At 45.6% G+C, this 14,256-nt stretch overlaps 1 protein-coding gene across 1 annotated transcript; it reads right to left on the bottom strand.

Moving 5' to 3' along the window:
• Nucleotides 1-4,463: 4,463 nt before the first annotated feature.
• LOC109943270 (myb-related protein P-like) lies at nucleotides 4,464-13,957 on the bottom strand. The gene is made up of 3 exons (XM_035963470.1): nucleotides 13,599-13,957; nucleotides 13,344-13,473; nucleotides 4,464-6,189 (listed from the first exon to the last, which is right to left on the bottom strand). Exons 1-3 carry the CDS (start codon nucleotides 13,729-13,731, stop codon nucleotides 5,445-5,447), a joined length of 1,008 nt encoding a protein of 335 aa, XP_035819363.1. The 5' UTR covers nucleotides 13,732-13,957; the 3' UTR covers nucleotides 4,464-5,444.
• Nucleotides 13,958-14,256: the final 299 nt, after the last annotated feature.

Raw genomic sequence — 14,256 nt, forward strand, 5'->3', positions numbered from 1 at the left:
ACGCTTTTGAATACGGCTGAAATAAGGGCCTCTTGAGAAGCACCGCAGGTGTAAGAAACAGTTTTAGAACTTGCCATACTTTACCTAACTTTTCTGTACATGGTTAGTTCTTTAATTCGAACGACTAAGCTTAGACAAAGTGTAACGCAGCTAGTCACGAACCAAACAGACTCTTAATCTTCAGTTTCTAGAAACTGGTTTATGGAAACAAACTAAAAGTACGTGTTTGTAAGCCAGCTCTCACAGCTAGTCACGAACCAAACAGACTCTTAATCTTCAGTTTCTAGAAACTGGTTTATGGAAACAAACTAAAAGTACGTGTTTGTAAGCCAGCTCTCACTCCATTTTAAAAATAATTGATTCAATTATCTTTTTTTGTTTGATGCCAACTTTAACTATAGAATAAACTTATATTATTATTTTAAAATTTTAAATAATAATTATACATTTAAATAGGACAGTGCATGCATTGAGGGTAGCGGTGGCAATTATCGTAATTTTCACTAAACTCACTAGGGACTGCTAGGGACTGTTTGGTTATTTTCAATCCATATGGATTGGAGGGGATTGATACGGATTGAGGGAGATTTTGATTTACTAGGGATTGAAACCCTCTCAATCCCCCCTCAATCCATGGATTGAGGTAGAACCGAACAAGCTCTAAGTGTGGTACTTAAATTGTCATGCACAAACTGGTTTTAGCAAGGGTTGGCTAACTTCTTAGTTTCTAAGAAACATGGAATACAATTTCTAGAAACTAAAGTAGAAATTGACATGTTTGGAAGCACACCGATTTCTTAAAAACTAGGTGCTTCCAAACATGATCTAAGTAGGCACGTGCTAGTTTGTAAACTCTAGAAGTTGTGCTCTCTCGGTCCGAGAGAGTAGAACTCATCGGTTAAAAGATTTAGAAGTAATGTTTATATTTATTTATTTAAATTAATTTATTATAAATCACATCTTTAAGATATAGAGCAATACATGGAATTATCTAACCGTACGGTTAGTCCTCACGTGAGCATCATTGCAAAGGATTTTGATAAGAACCAGCGAGAAGATTGCACATTTTTTTATGCCTCCGTAAAAATATCAGAGTCGCCAACAAGAGTTTATATCTCTATCAAGCTTAAAATTTTGCATTTATATTGTATATCTTGTTTGGATGCTTTACATTTCTATTTTAGTTGTTAGGCTAATGGATATGTTTAGAACCTAGGTTGTGTAACTATTTGCGGTAGGGATAGTATTATACTTATTTAAAACTATAGTTATACATGAATAGTTTATTTGTTACATGGATTTTTGACAAGGCGGATATTAGAGACCATAATTTGCAGAATAGATTGCCTAGTTCAGCTCCTTATGAGTCAGGTGTCCTACAACGACACTTTAACAAGCCACTTATATGGCATCTCCTCACATATAGGTCCACAAGTTAGGGGATCCTGCCATCACTCCAACACTACTAGCAATAGCTACAATACTCATGGTTGGGGTAGTCACCTATTGGGGAAAATGCCTCTGGCCGAAGGTCCATATCGACAAAATCAAGGTCTAGACATTTTCTTAATCAAAGCCAAAGGCCATCATGCTTAGGGGAGCTTCGAACGTCAGATAATTTGAAGCATGCACGAAGCCGGAGAAGAAGAAAGTGTGACTTAACATGGCCAAAAAAGGCTTCGGATAAAGAAAACAAAGGTCTCCAAGGTAAAGAAAATGTGTACATGACATGTCAAGGTTGTAAAAAATGTCAAAAATATACTCCCTCATTTACGAAGAATTACCATGTAGTAACTAGGGTAAAATTGTAATTTCGTACAAAGGTGTATATGGACACATCCATATAAATAGATAAACAATGCCACAGCTAAAGGGATTGACCATTTATAAATATCGTTGGTGGCATTCTTGTGTGTGAAGAGCCTTTGATGGTACTAATGTACTAAAGCTCCTCCATTAGTATCTGTCTATAACATTCTCACATATATATGAGTGGAAACTATAACCATTGGAGTAATGATCAATCAAATGGTGTCGAACTCTTATTGTTGTTCTTATTTTACACACTTGTTAAAATAGTCGCAACTCTATTTGATACCTTCTCCTTCTAAAACCTTTGTAAGAAAGAAGGATTTTTAAATTAATGTTGTTGTCCTAATGTTGTTCTTTTCAAAAATTTGATAGGTATCCAACATTTGGCATTCATCTACGGTGAACTCACAACGACCATAACCATGACTCCTAGAAGTGTAAGGGATGTTAGCGTAACAGATTGTCATAACAATGTCGAATAACAAGGCTATAGTGAAGACAAGCATATCGAATCTAACAACTGAAGGCATGAGAAGAGAACAGTCGTAAAGTTATTGGTTGAATAGGATGGTGTCAATTTGGAGATTGAGGGGGCTAGAAACTATCTAAAGGCACATGGAGATCAAAAAACAAAAGCTACTTTAGGTTGTTCAGCTTTGGAGATAGATAGAAGAAGCTTCTGAAGAGCTTTATCATATGAGAAGAGAAGACGATGTAGACAAAGACAAAAAACACTCTAGATGTCTCAACATAAGAACCGTCTTCCAAGAAGAGCAAGGCCACTCTCAAGGGATTTACAGTTAGTCCCTTGGCATGTTTCATATAAGCAACATTTGCTTCCATCTTATGATGGGCAGTCTGATCCGAAGAAAATTCTCATGAGCTATGAAGCAGCTATTACATCCTTCAGTGGAAACACGGTGGTCCTGGCCAAGTCATTCATCATGGTTGCAAGAGGAATACCTTAGACTTGGTACCTGTACCTTCGCCTAGATTGGTAAATACATGTGAACAAACTCAAGAACCAGTTGATTACAAGTTTTCAAGGCTTTCCAAGCAAACCACTTATGACATATGCATTGCTCAATAAGCCCAAGAGGTAGACGAATCCCTCAAAAGATATATATGAAGGTTTGTTTGGATTAGAATATATGAGTGCCAGATGAAGTAGTCATTGAGGTAATCATCGAGACTCGAGAGGCTCAAAATTGTTTCATGCTCTTAATACTTTGCTAAAAATCCTCTAAATATCCTATAGAGAAGTTGTTTTAGAAGATGGATGAGTACATCCATATAGCCAATGGCTTTCGACATCAGTGTCATATCTAAGGTGGACGGGTACTCCGGTCCCCCTTCATCCAAGATACAACCGGTTTGTTTGTGCTGCCTCCGCCAGTGGTCAATTAGAAATTAGCTCAGTACAGTCTAAGAGCTCAGAATTTAATTAAATATGTGTTGTCTTTTCCCATAAAAGATACAAGTACATGCATATATACGTGCCAGTTAACTTAAACAAGCATATATATATTATTGAAGTACTATTCATTCAACGGGTCACACAGTAGTCAGTATCTAACAGCGAGGTTTTTGACATACAATGCACAGTATCTCAGAGTATAGCAACACCAACCGAAGCCCCTGGAACAGCACGTTGATGAGTTTGCCGCTACTCGATCGCATCGCGTCGCGATCCGTGCATGCAAGTGACAAATTATCATGATGGCATCGAACAGCCGAGGGCGGTGAGTAATCCGCTTCGATCATCAGGTGGCGCCTGCAAACAATGATTTCTCCTCGTTTAATTAGCACGAACAAACTCGACCGCACACTGGCCAGCTAGCGACGACACACACCGAGAAGCCGCTGCTACGTCACCGATCACCCATGCATCCATGCATATGACCGTCGATGTGCGGAAGCAAACAAAGCATGCAACGCAACGCTTTGGTTTTGAGGACGGAGGAGGAGGTGTGAGCCGGTGAGACGTCGTCAGCCTGCCTGGGGCTCATCATGTGGGAAGCATGTGGTGGCTCTCCGCAAGCTGACAAGACAAGCGCGTGGTGGTGGCACTCACTGGGCACTGCTGCAGCGGCGATTGGTCCCTCCCTGCAATTATTTGGCCATCTGAACCAAGACCCACGCGACGGCAGCGAGCGAGCGAGCGAGCACACACATATCTTGGGGTCTCTTGGATCGCCAAACTTGAATAATAATTACGCAAGGGAGCAGTAGCCGACACATGGATGGCAAGACAAAGTGGGAGCAGGCAACAAACCACATAGGTTGGGGTTGGGCGATGGATCGAGCTCTCCTCATCGTCTGCCTTCCCCATTCCACACCTCGCTTTCGGTCGAGCGAGCCTAATTCATCACGGACGCGCGCGGCGTCTCTAGGCTAGCTAGGCTGACCGAGAATGTAATGTAACGGCGGCAAGGCAAATCGACTGACAAACAACATGGATGCATCGATCGATCTGACGCCGGGAACACTCCGAGAGCGAGACGTTTCGACTGGGAAGCCTGATGCTGATGCCTGCGGCCTGCCCCAACCACAACACATGCGCCAATCGCGCGACCCGGACGCGCGATCGGCCTGCCCCCCCCCCCCCCCCCCCCCCCCGGCCGTGCCGGGCACGCGGCGACTGTTTTGGCTGCCGCGGACACTGACAGGCCACCGAACCGAACGCGGACCGGAATACAAGGCAGGCAGTTGACAGTTCGCAGTTGGGTTGGGCCGGCATGGAGCCGGGCCACTGGCGGTGTGCAGTGCTGCCGAGCGAGACCTGACGACGGGAGAACGTGCTCGGGCAGAGGCGTCGTCGCTTCGAATCCTGCCTTCATTTTTGCCCGCCGTCGTGTGTACCGACGACCTGCTTGATATGATATGATCGTCAGGCAATACATGAAGTGCTTGGTGAATGGTTACCCACGCCGACGGCGAAAGCGTCGGGCGACATGCACTGTGAGTCCCGCTGAGCAGAGCTTATCAGGTTGTACGCAGTACACGGTACTACTGACTGGCCTTTTCCGCGTGGACACGAAAACCATGTGTCATTGCTTGCTGTCGGCTACTATCCCCTTGGTTGAAGGAGGAATGGGTCTCACTATGCCCACGAGCGCAGCGCAGATGGGTGCTTGTTGTAACAGTTGGAGTAGCAAGTGCCTAGCAGAGCAGTGAAAGTTCGGCGCACTGATTCATGCTTTCACAGCTCGGAGACAGTCCAGCGCTGCTCACTCATTCGTTCTGTCGCCGGGTCTCCGCGTACATTCTTCTCCAACGAGGAGACTGTCGATCAGGACTCAGGGCAGAAGGAACAACATTCCCATCACTGTTCACAAAAAGCCAAAGCACGCGCTGCCAAAACGCCGCCGTGCAGGCTGCAGCAGCGCCTACTGCTGCGCTGCTTTTTTTTTATTGGTCTTCACTTCACCGGCGGGAGAACTACCTTTACAATGCCATACGACTCTCTGCTCTCTATTCTACATGCCATACACGAAACAGCAAGAGCTAAGAACAAAATCTACAAAAAAGAAAAAAAAAACTGTACACACGAGCAACGCCTACTAGCGGCGTCGACCATATGGCCGGGCCACCTTGGTTGGTCTGTCTGATCGGTCCGGTGACCGGAGCCGTCAGAACGAGTCGGACAGGAGCCAAGTCTCGAACGCCTCCAGCTCGCGATCGTCCGGGGTGCGGGCCGCCGTCGCAGCAGCAGCAGCAGCAGCAACTTCCAGCGGCTCGGCGGCCTGCCGCAGCTGCGCGCTGTGCTCGTCCTGCTCCGGCCCGCCCCACAGATGGGCCGCGAAGCCATCCCAGTCCATGTCGAACAGGTCGTCCACCTGGGCCTCGCAGCCGACCGCGCCAAGCCCTTCGAGGGCAGCCGAGTCGTGGCCGCCGGGCCCGATAGGCATCAGGGCGTCCATCTCGCTGTCGGCCTCCCCCCAGACTAGGTCCCCGAGCTCTATCGGCTCCAGCACCCACGGCCCGCTCGCGTCCTCGCTGCTGGGCCCCTCCTCCTCGGCCGTGCCCGTGCTGCCGCTGCTGCTGTTGGGCTGGTTCGGGCCCGGGTTCACCACGTCGCTGTGCCGCGGGCTCGACGCCGCCGCGGCCGGGCCTTTCGCCTCGCCGCCGGGCTGATCGGCGTCCGCCTGCTTGGTCCTGCTGGCGCTAGCCTTCGGCGGCCGGCCCGGGGTCCTGCCGCCGCGCCGCCTGTCGGCGCTCTGCAGCTTGCTCATGTCGATGGCGATGGCGGTGTCGTCAGGCCCGGCGGTGTATTTCCGGCGGTACGTGTGGATCTGCCGGCTGAGGTGCGAGTTCCAGTAGTTCTTGATCTCGTTGTCTGTTCGGCCGGGGAGGTGGCTGGCGATCAGGGACCACCTGCATGCGGATGCGGATACATACGTAATTAATTTAAACCGCAAGGACGCAGGATGGTGAGCGTACGTGATCATCGCTGCTGGTTGGGCAGCTGCAGCTTCGTAATGAGAACCGAATGCGTGGTATCTATCGTGTTTCTTAGCCTGCCTAGTACATACTCCCTCCGTTTCTTTTTATTTGTCGCAGGATAGTGTAAAATTGCACTATCCAGCGACAAATAAAAAGAAACGGAGGGAGTATATATATAGAGAGAGTATACAGTACTCTACTGTCTGATGCAACTTGATCGACAATTTGGTGCAACGAACTAGCTCACTCATTGATCGCGCCGCTCACGACGCGCGTATATAGGCCGTAGTAATCATGTGCCGGCGTGTGTTTATATATGGCGCTAAATGTACGCATCGTTCGCGAAGGACGATGGGCCCCCGATAGATCTCGCCGTACGTCCACAGCCGCGCCTCTCACCGTCCGCAGTGTCAACGTTAAGGCGGGGGAAATCATTAGGGAGGGCCGGCGTGGGCCCGTCATTAATCCCACTGTGTGCCACGGACAGGGGGAAAAAAATTTGTTGCAGCCCGGCTGCAAACCAGGCTGTTTGCAGCCCCTCACAAAAAGGAGGATAGGCCCCACCTGCAGGTCCACCAGATAACGTTTTAGTTGTATTATTTACCTGCGGGTGGGACCTATCCTCCTTTTTGTGAGGGGCTGCAAACAGCCTGGTTTGCAGCCGGTCTGCAACAAATTTTTTTCCGGACAGGGACCCCTCTATGATCAGATCAAGGCAACAGGGAAGCTAGCCAATGCGCGCTTTGCACAGTACCGGCCGGCGGTGATGGCGAGGCAGCAAAGCGAAATGGACAGGACGCCAACCAACGCCATGGACTGTGCGTGCGTCAAGAAGACCGTGACCTGTCCGCTCGGCAGCAGGCAGGCTCTGCCATGCGACGCGAGTTCGCTCCCAGCGCTAGCTAGCTTGAATGAAGAGCGAGTGTTGGACCAGATTATTGTCGTTTCTTTCGCGTGGTCCTCTCACTCTCACTCTCCGCTAGCCGCTGACGACTCACAGCTAGCTAGTAATTAGTTAAGCTGCTTTCACAAACCATGTTTCCATGACTGTGTGGCACCGCTAGCTCTCGCAACACCATGTGGGTTGTAGTTGTAGGAGCAATAGCGCATATCTATCATTATATTACGGCGCTACAGTGGCATGCATTGCACGAGGGATTATTGTTTAATCATCTATTCTCTCCCGTGTCCTGTTTGATAGCTCGCCAGTTTTGTTAGATGATTTCTTCAGCGACTTCTAATCTATCAGTTTGGGTTTTTTTTCTCTATCTTGTTCTTCCTTCCATTTACTGTACATATCAGTTTGGGTTGTAGATGGTAGAAATAAAGTCTGAGCACCGAAGAAGCTCCATCGTCCTTGAATGGTGTGGTGAGACCGTGAGACGATGCTGTCGACGAATCGCATGCTTTTGTGTGCTGTTTATATATTTTTTTCAAAGATTTTTCTGTACTGTAAGATATACGCTACTCATTGATCATATTGGTTCTCCTAAATTTACGGCAAACCAAATCAGTTTAATTTAATGAAAACCCGTTGTTAATAAATGCCATGACATTGTTTTTTTGGGTATTATAAATACTATGACCAGTATATTTTATCCAAGTTCAGTCAAAATCAGGGGCGGATCCACAATGTGGGCAAAGTAGGCCATGGCGCCACCTTAATTTTTGGAACTGTTTATACCTACCTTTTATATATACTATAAAATAAAAAATATAAGGTATATGCGACTAAATTAGATAAACACCGGGTCCACCACATCATACCATCGACTAACCCACAAGATCTAGCCCATCATCTTAGGTCACGACCTATATCGAATAAAACACAGAATGAGAAAGGCATCAACCGCACGTTTGTAGCATCCAACCCCCGCTTAGCGCTCGTCCTAGCGTTGTGCCCGCTGTCCAATTGACGTCCAACAGTCAGTTCATCATCGTTGGCCGCCCACCCAACCGTCATCGCCAGCTGTCAGGACACTGTCGCTAGCTTGCTGCTCGTCTTCCTGCCTCCACTCGGCCACGGCCCCGCACTAGAGTGCAAGCTGCCACAACCACAAGATTGATGGTTTAATGGTGTTTTCGATGTTTTTTCTATATAGTTTTGTCTTTTACTTACATTGATGCTTACCTAATACTTTTTCTTCTAATTGTAGATTGAATTTTCTATCGATGATTTGGCGTCGCTAAAAAGATTTTCGATATCCACATTATTTTATAATAGTCATGATATTACAACTTAATTTCATGCTATTACCAAAAAACCACTTATAGTTTAGCATTTTTTCTTGTGATTTCTTTATTACGGATTGGCCTCACCTGGACTTTCGTCCCGCCACTGGTCAAAATCAAAGAAGTTGCTTGGGAAAAAATAGGTTAAACAAAACTGATGGAGCAAAAAAAAACCCTGCATTTTATGGAGTGGAAGGTGTGTGTGTATATGCACGCATGACGCTATCACAGTACTGCTCAGTAGTAGCTTTCTAATCTTCCCTTAGTTGCACAAATCTTTGAGCACGAGAAAGTGCCTAGATCATTTCCTCGTGCTGCTGCTTTTCGTCTTAGAGATGAAATGTAACGAATATATGACGGATCAGCTTAGAGAGTGTTTGGTTTCTAAAGATTAATTTTTAGCCTATCTATTTTATTTTATTTTAGTCCTTAAATTGTCAAATACAGAAACTAAAATTAGTCCATATAAACCAAACACCCCCTAGTTTTAGACCTCATTACCACATAATAGCGAAGCTAGATTATAATTGAGAGGGTGTATTTAGTCTTGTGGGTAGATAAGAACTTTTTCTAGGAGTGCATATATAGTGAAATTGTGACTGAATTTATAGAAATTGTATTTTACAGGGTGCATTTGCATCCACAGTTAGCAACCTATTTCGCCCCTCTTGCCACATATGCGAAGTCATAAGAAGTGGCGAGCATCATCGAGCCTGTTTGGTTCATCTTTTTTCTTACCAGTTTTTTAAAAGAATTTGGCTGCAGAGAGAATATGAGTATTGTGAGGATTATGTGCGGAGGAAGATTAATGTGTCTATAGGGTTAACAATCTAGAAAGTGATAGATTCCTACTATTGCAACGTCCGACCGATTTTGTGTTTATGTTGATTTTGTTGGATGATTTTTACCAAATCGATTTTTATAGAAGTGGACTAAAAATTGAATATTTGACTGTCTGTACCAGATTTTGGTAGCCAAAATCTAAAAAAAAAGGCCGAAACAAACATCACATCATGCCATGTTGGCGCCATGCATGCTCGTGCACGTGGCCTCGGAAATCACACGCATCTGACTGGACAGTAAACTTACACACGCAGCACGCCCTTTTGGCTGCTGCCACACGTACGGGCAACTTCAGAGACACATGCTGAGCCAGTGACTGACAAGGACCGGACTGATAGTAGTGTAGTAAAGTAGCACTGCTCAATGCTAGAGCAAGCGTGCGTAGAGCCCGCGTGTACATAAACATACTACAGCACATCGATCGGAGGGACCAGATGGCCATATTGTTTTCAGCCATGTCTCTATTAATTTAGGCCCTATAGATTGTATTAGCTCAATAGCTCCGGCTCTTTCTCACATATATGCACTGTAGTAATATGTGACCAGATGGCCATATTGTTTTCTCACATATATGCACTGTAGTAATATGTGTATATGCACTGAGGGACCAGATTATTGTCGTTTATTTCGCGTGGTCCTTTCACTCTCACTCTCAGCTAGCCGCTGACGACTCACAGCTACTTCCTCCGTTTCTTTTTATTAGTCGCTGGATAGTGCAAAATTACACTATCCAGCGACTAATAAAAAGAAACGGAGGGAGTAGTAATTAGTTAAGCTGCTTTCACAAACCATGTTTCCATGAGTGTGGGGCACCGCTACCTCTCGCAACACCATGTGGGTTGTTGTAGGGGCAATAGCGCATATCTATCACTATATTACGGCGCTACAGTGGCATGCATTGCACGAGGGATTATTGTTTAATCATCTATTCTCTCCCGTGTCCTGTGTGATAGCTCGCCAGTTTTGTTAGAGGATTTCTTGAGCGACTTCTAATCTATCAGTTTGGGGTTTTTTTTCCCTATCTTGTTCTTCCTTCCATTTACTGTACATATCAGTTTGGGTAGATGGTAGAAATAAAGTCTGAGCATCGAAGAAGCTCCATCGTCCTTGAATAGTGTGGTGAGGCGATGCTGTCGACGAATCGCATGCTTTTGTGTGCTGTTTATATATTTTTTTTCAAAGATTTTTCTGTACTGTAAGATATAGATATGTATATACGATACTCATTGATCATATTGGTTCTCCTAAATTTACGGCAAAACAAATCAGTTTAATTTAATGAAAACCCGTTGTTAATAAATGCCATGACATTGTTTTTTGGGTATTATAAATACTATGGCCAGTATATTTTATCCAAGTTCAGTCAAAATCACAGAAGTTGCTTGGGAAAAAAATAGGTTAAACAAAACTGATGTAGCAAAAAAATTGCATTTTATATGGAGTGGAAGGTGTGTGTGTATATGCATGCATGACGCTATCACAGTACTGCTCAGTAGTAGCTTTCTAAGGGCATGTACAACCTAGACACTGCTGCACGGTAGTCTAAGTATAAGACACAACTAAAACACAACATAATACAGTGGTCATATCTAAAACATGTGTCTTACCATATTCATTGTACCAATCAGAACATTCAATAAATTAAAGTGGCCAATCAGCTAGTCTCCTATCTCGAATATAGAGCTAAGACACTGTGTCTTCGTCAAGATACATGTCTTGAATTTTTTTACATTCACCCCCTTAGACACACTCTAAGACACAACTTAAGACACCTATTGTACATGCCCTAATCTTCCTTTAGTTGCACAAATCTTTGAGCACGAGAAAGTGCCTAGATCGAGTATTTCCCTCGTGCTGCTGATTTTCGTCTTAGAGATGTAATGTAACGACTATATATATGACGGATCAGTTTAGTGAGTATTTGGTTTCTAAGGATTAATTTTTAGTCTACCTATTTTATTTTATTTTTGTCCTTAAATCGTAAAATACGGCGTATTTGACAAGTTAGAGACTAAGATAGAATAAAATAAAGAACTAAATATTAGTGCATATAAACCAAACACCCCTTAGTTTTAGACCTCATTACCATACAGTGGTGAAGCTAGAGTAGAATTGAGAGGGTGTATTTAGCCTTATGGTTACATAATAACTTTTTGTAGGAGTGCATATATAGTGAATTTTTAACTGAATTTATAGAAATTGTATTTTATGCATGGGGTGCATTTGCATCCACAGCTAGCAACCTAGCTTCGCCCCTGTTACCACATATGCGAAGCCACAAGAAGTGGCGGGCATCATCGGGCCTGTTTGGTTCAGTTTTTTTTCTGACCAGTTTTTCTGAGAATTTGACTGTGGACAGAATCTGAGTATTATGGGGATTAAGTGCGGAGGAAGATGAATATGTCAATGTGGTTCACGATTTAGAAAGTGATGGATTACTACTACTTGCAAAGACTCGACCGATTTTGTGTTCATGTTGATTTTGTTGGATGATTTTTACCAAATCGATTTTTATAGAAAAAAGCTGAAAAACTAAATGCTTAACAGTCCGTAGCAGATTTTAGTGGCTAGAAGCTGAAAAAAACTGAAACAAACAGAACAATCATACCATGTTGGCGCCATGCATGCTCGTGCACGTGGCCTCGGAAATCACACGCATCTGACTGGACAGTAAACTTACACACGCAGCACGCCCTTTTGGCTGCTGCCACACGTACGGGCAACTTCAGAGACACATGCTGAGCCAGTGACTGACAAGGACCGGACTGATAGTGTAGTAAAGTAGCACTGCTCAATGCTAGAGCAAGCGTGCGTAGAGCCCGCGTGTACATAAACATACTACAGCACATCGATCGGAGGGACCAGATGGCCATGTTGTTTTCAGTCATGTCTCTATTTAGGCCCTATAGATTGTATTAGCTCAATAGCTCCGGCTCTTTCTCACATACATGCACTGTAGTAATATGCACCATTCTAGCACTATAGCAACACTACTCTTTATAGGAGTCTTTCTCTCTCTCTCTTCTCTCTCTTATTTGTCTTTCGCTGATGAAACCATCTTTTTGGACATTATCACTACAGTAGCTAAACAGTGATAAAGCCGATTGGAACCAATACCATGCATAGAAAAAAGGACATTAGCCTACACTATTGCTGCGCGCGCCTCTATTCCAGCAGCGTGTGCCCCTACATCATTTAATTCTTTATTTAGTACTGTGTACGTGTATGGTATACGGTGTCTTAACTCTCAACCGATCGGGGCAGCCATTGAAATTATAAGATCAAGTTTAATAATATAGCCAACCGCTGGTCGTAAGGATTAAGGAACCTTATAGCCTACTACTTAGCCTATTCATGCAATAGTTAGCTCTTCACTATTAATTTATGATTTGCATGTCATTCTCACAAAAAAAGTTTTTAGTTGTTTGTCTAAGCCCCGGCTTTAAGTTTGCAGTCCGATTCTGCTCTCTCTCATATTCTCTCTCATCAATCTTAATATTTAGCCGGCTTATATCCTCTTGTTATATTTGCTCTAATATTTCAGTAATTGAGAGAGCATATAGAGCAGGCAATTGTTACTACACTGCTCTATACTCCTATGAATGAAAACGAGATTTTCATCGGAGTAGCCCTTTATTGTCTGTGCTGACGGTTCTAGTCTTCTGCCAGAGATCCTTTTCCCCAAATTTGTACGTCGAGAGAAGCGTTTAAGTAGTATATATAAGTATACATGCATGGTACCTCACAATTTAAGAAAAATCTCTCAATCAACTATATTTATAGTACTATGAACATTTATATATTTATGGAAGTTTCTTATATATACGCATGCCTTGATCAAAGTTGATATTGTTGGACTAGATTTCCGTTCTTCGTGTGAAGGAGGAAGTACTACCAAGCTTTTCGGGACTGCGTGCATTGACTCCCATGCATCAAGGAAGGAAGTAGTACTACTCTCTAGTCAGATGCACACTCGATCAGCGTTGAGATTAGGGCGCGCTTATTGTTACCTGTTCCCGAGGGTGGCGTGGAGCTTGATGATGATGTCTTCTTCCTCCTTGGAGATGTTCCCCCTCTTGACGTCCGCCCGAAGGTAGTTGATCCACCGGAGCCGGCAGCTCTTGCCGCACCGGAGCAGGCCTGCATGCGCGTCCTAACTAGCTAAGAACGACGACGGCGACGAAGAAGCAAGCTCATATATGCATGGATCGGAGATTGATGGTATAGTACGTGGCGATGCATGGCGCGCGGCCGGCTTTGGTTACCTGCATTCTTGGGCAGCGACCTCCAGGACCCCTCGCCGTGCTCCGCAATGTAGTTGGCAAGTAACTGGTCCTCCTCCGCCGTCCACCTCCCTCGCTTGAGCCCCACCTTCTCGCAGCACGGCGCCCTCCCCATCGCGCGCCGGCTAGCTCCCGGCAACAGCTAGCGTCTGCCCTCGCTCGCTCGCAGCACGTGCGTTCCCCGGCCCGGCCGCCGCTGGCCACACCGGAGTCGTATGTGGTCCCGCCGATCGATCGAGCTAGCGATCCCGGCCGGCGGCGAAGTCGCACTACTACTTGCGCACGGTTAGCAGCTGGTCGCGCGCGCGCGTGCGTCCAAGGGAGTTGGTGGCCGTGCGGGCCGACGACCGCGCGCTACGCTCCTTGCCGCGCGGACACACGCTGGCAGTCGCACAGGTCTCACTACAGCTTGCACTTTCCAGTGTGTGTGCCGTGCTGGCTATAGAGGGCACGCCACGGCCGGCCATAATATAGCAGCGGACGGAGTACGTACGTACACTAGCGCTTAGTAGAGTGCACGTTACGGACCGACCTGGCCGTTACGTGGGACTGGGGGGAAGGGAACGGAGCGAGCAGAGCAGAGCAGCTAGCGGGCCGAGGGCCGGCGCGGCGGCCGTACGTGCGGCTGCTGGCGCGGGCA

Source organism: Zea mays, chromosome 1 (assembly GCF_902167145.1).
Source record: "Zea mays cultivar B73 chromosome 1, Zm-B73-REFERENCE-NAM-5.0, whole genome shotgun sequence".
NCBI classification, from domain to species: domain Eukaryota; kingdom Viridiplantae; phylum Streptophyta; class Magnoliopsida; order Poales; family Poaceae; genus Zea; species Zea mays.

Bases quoted from the DNA above. Each gene is read 5' to 3' on its own strand.
- LOC109943270 (XM_035963470.1), bottom strand. From the start codon at position 13,731: ATGGGGAGGGCGCCGTGCTGCGAGAAGGTGGGGCTCAAGCGAGGGAGG. The intron at 13,474-13,598 runs GTAACCAAAGCC...ACGCGCATGCAG, and splicing joins GTCGCTGCCCAAGAATGCAG to GCCTGCTCCGGTGCGGCAAG. The intron at 6,190-13,343 runs GTAACAATAAGC...ATCCGCATGCAG, and splicing joins CACGCCACCCTCGGGAACAG to GTGGTCCCTGATCGCCAGCC.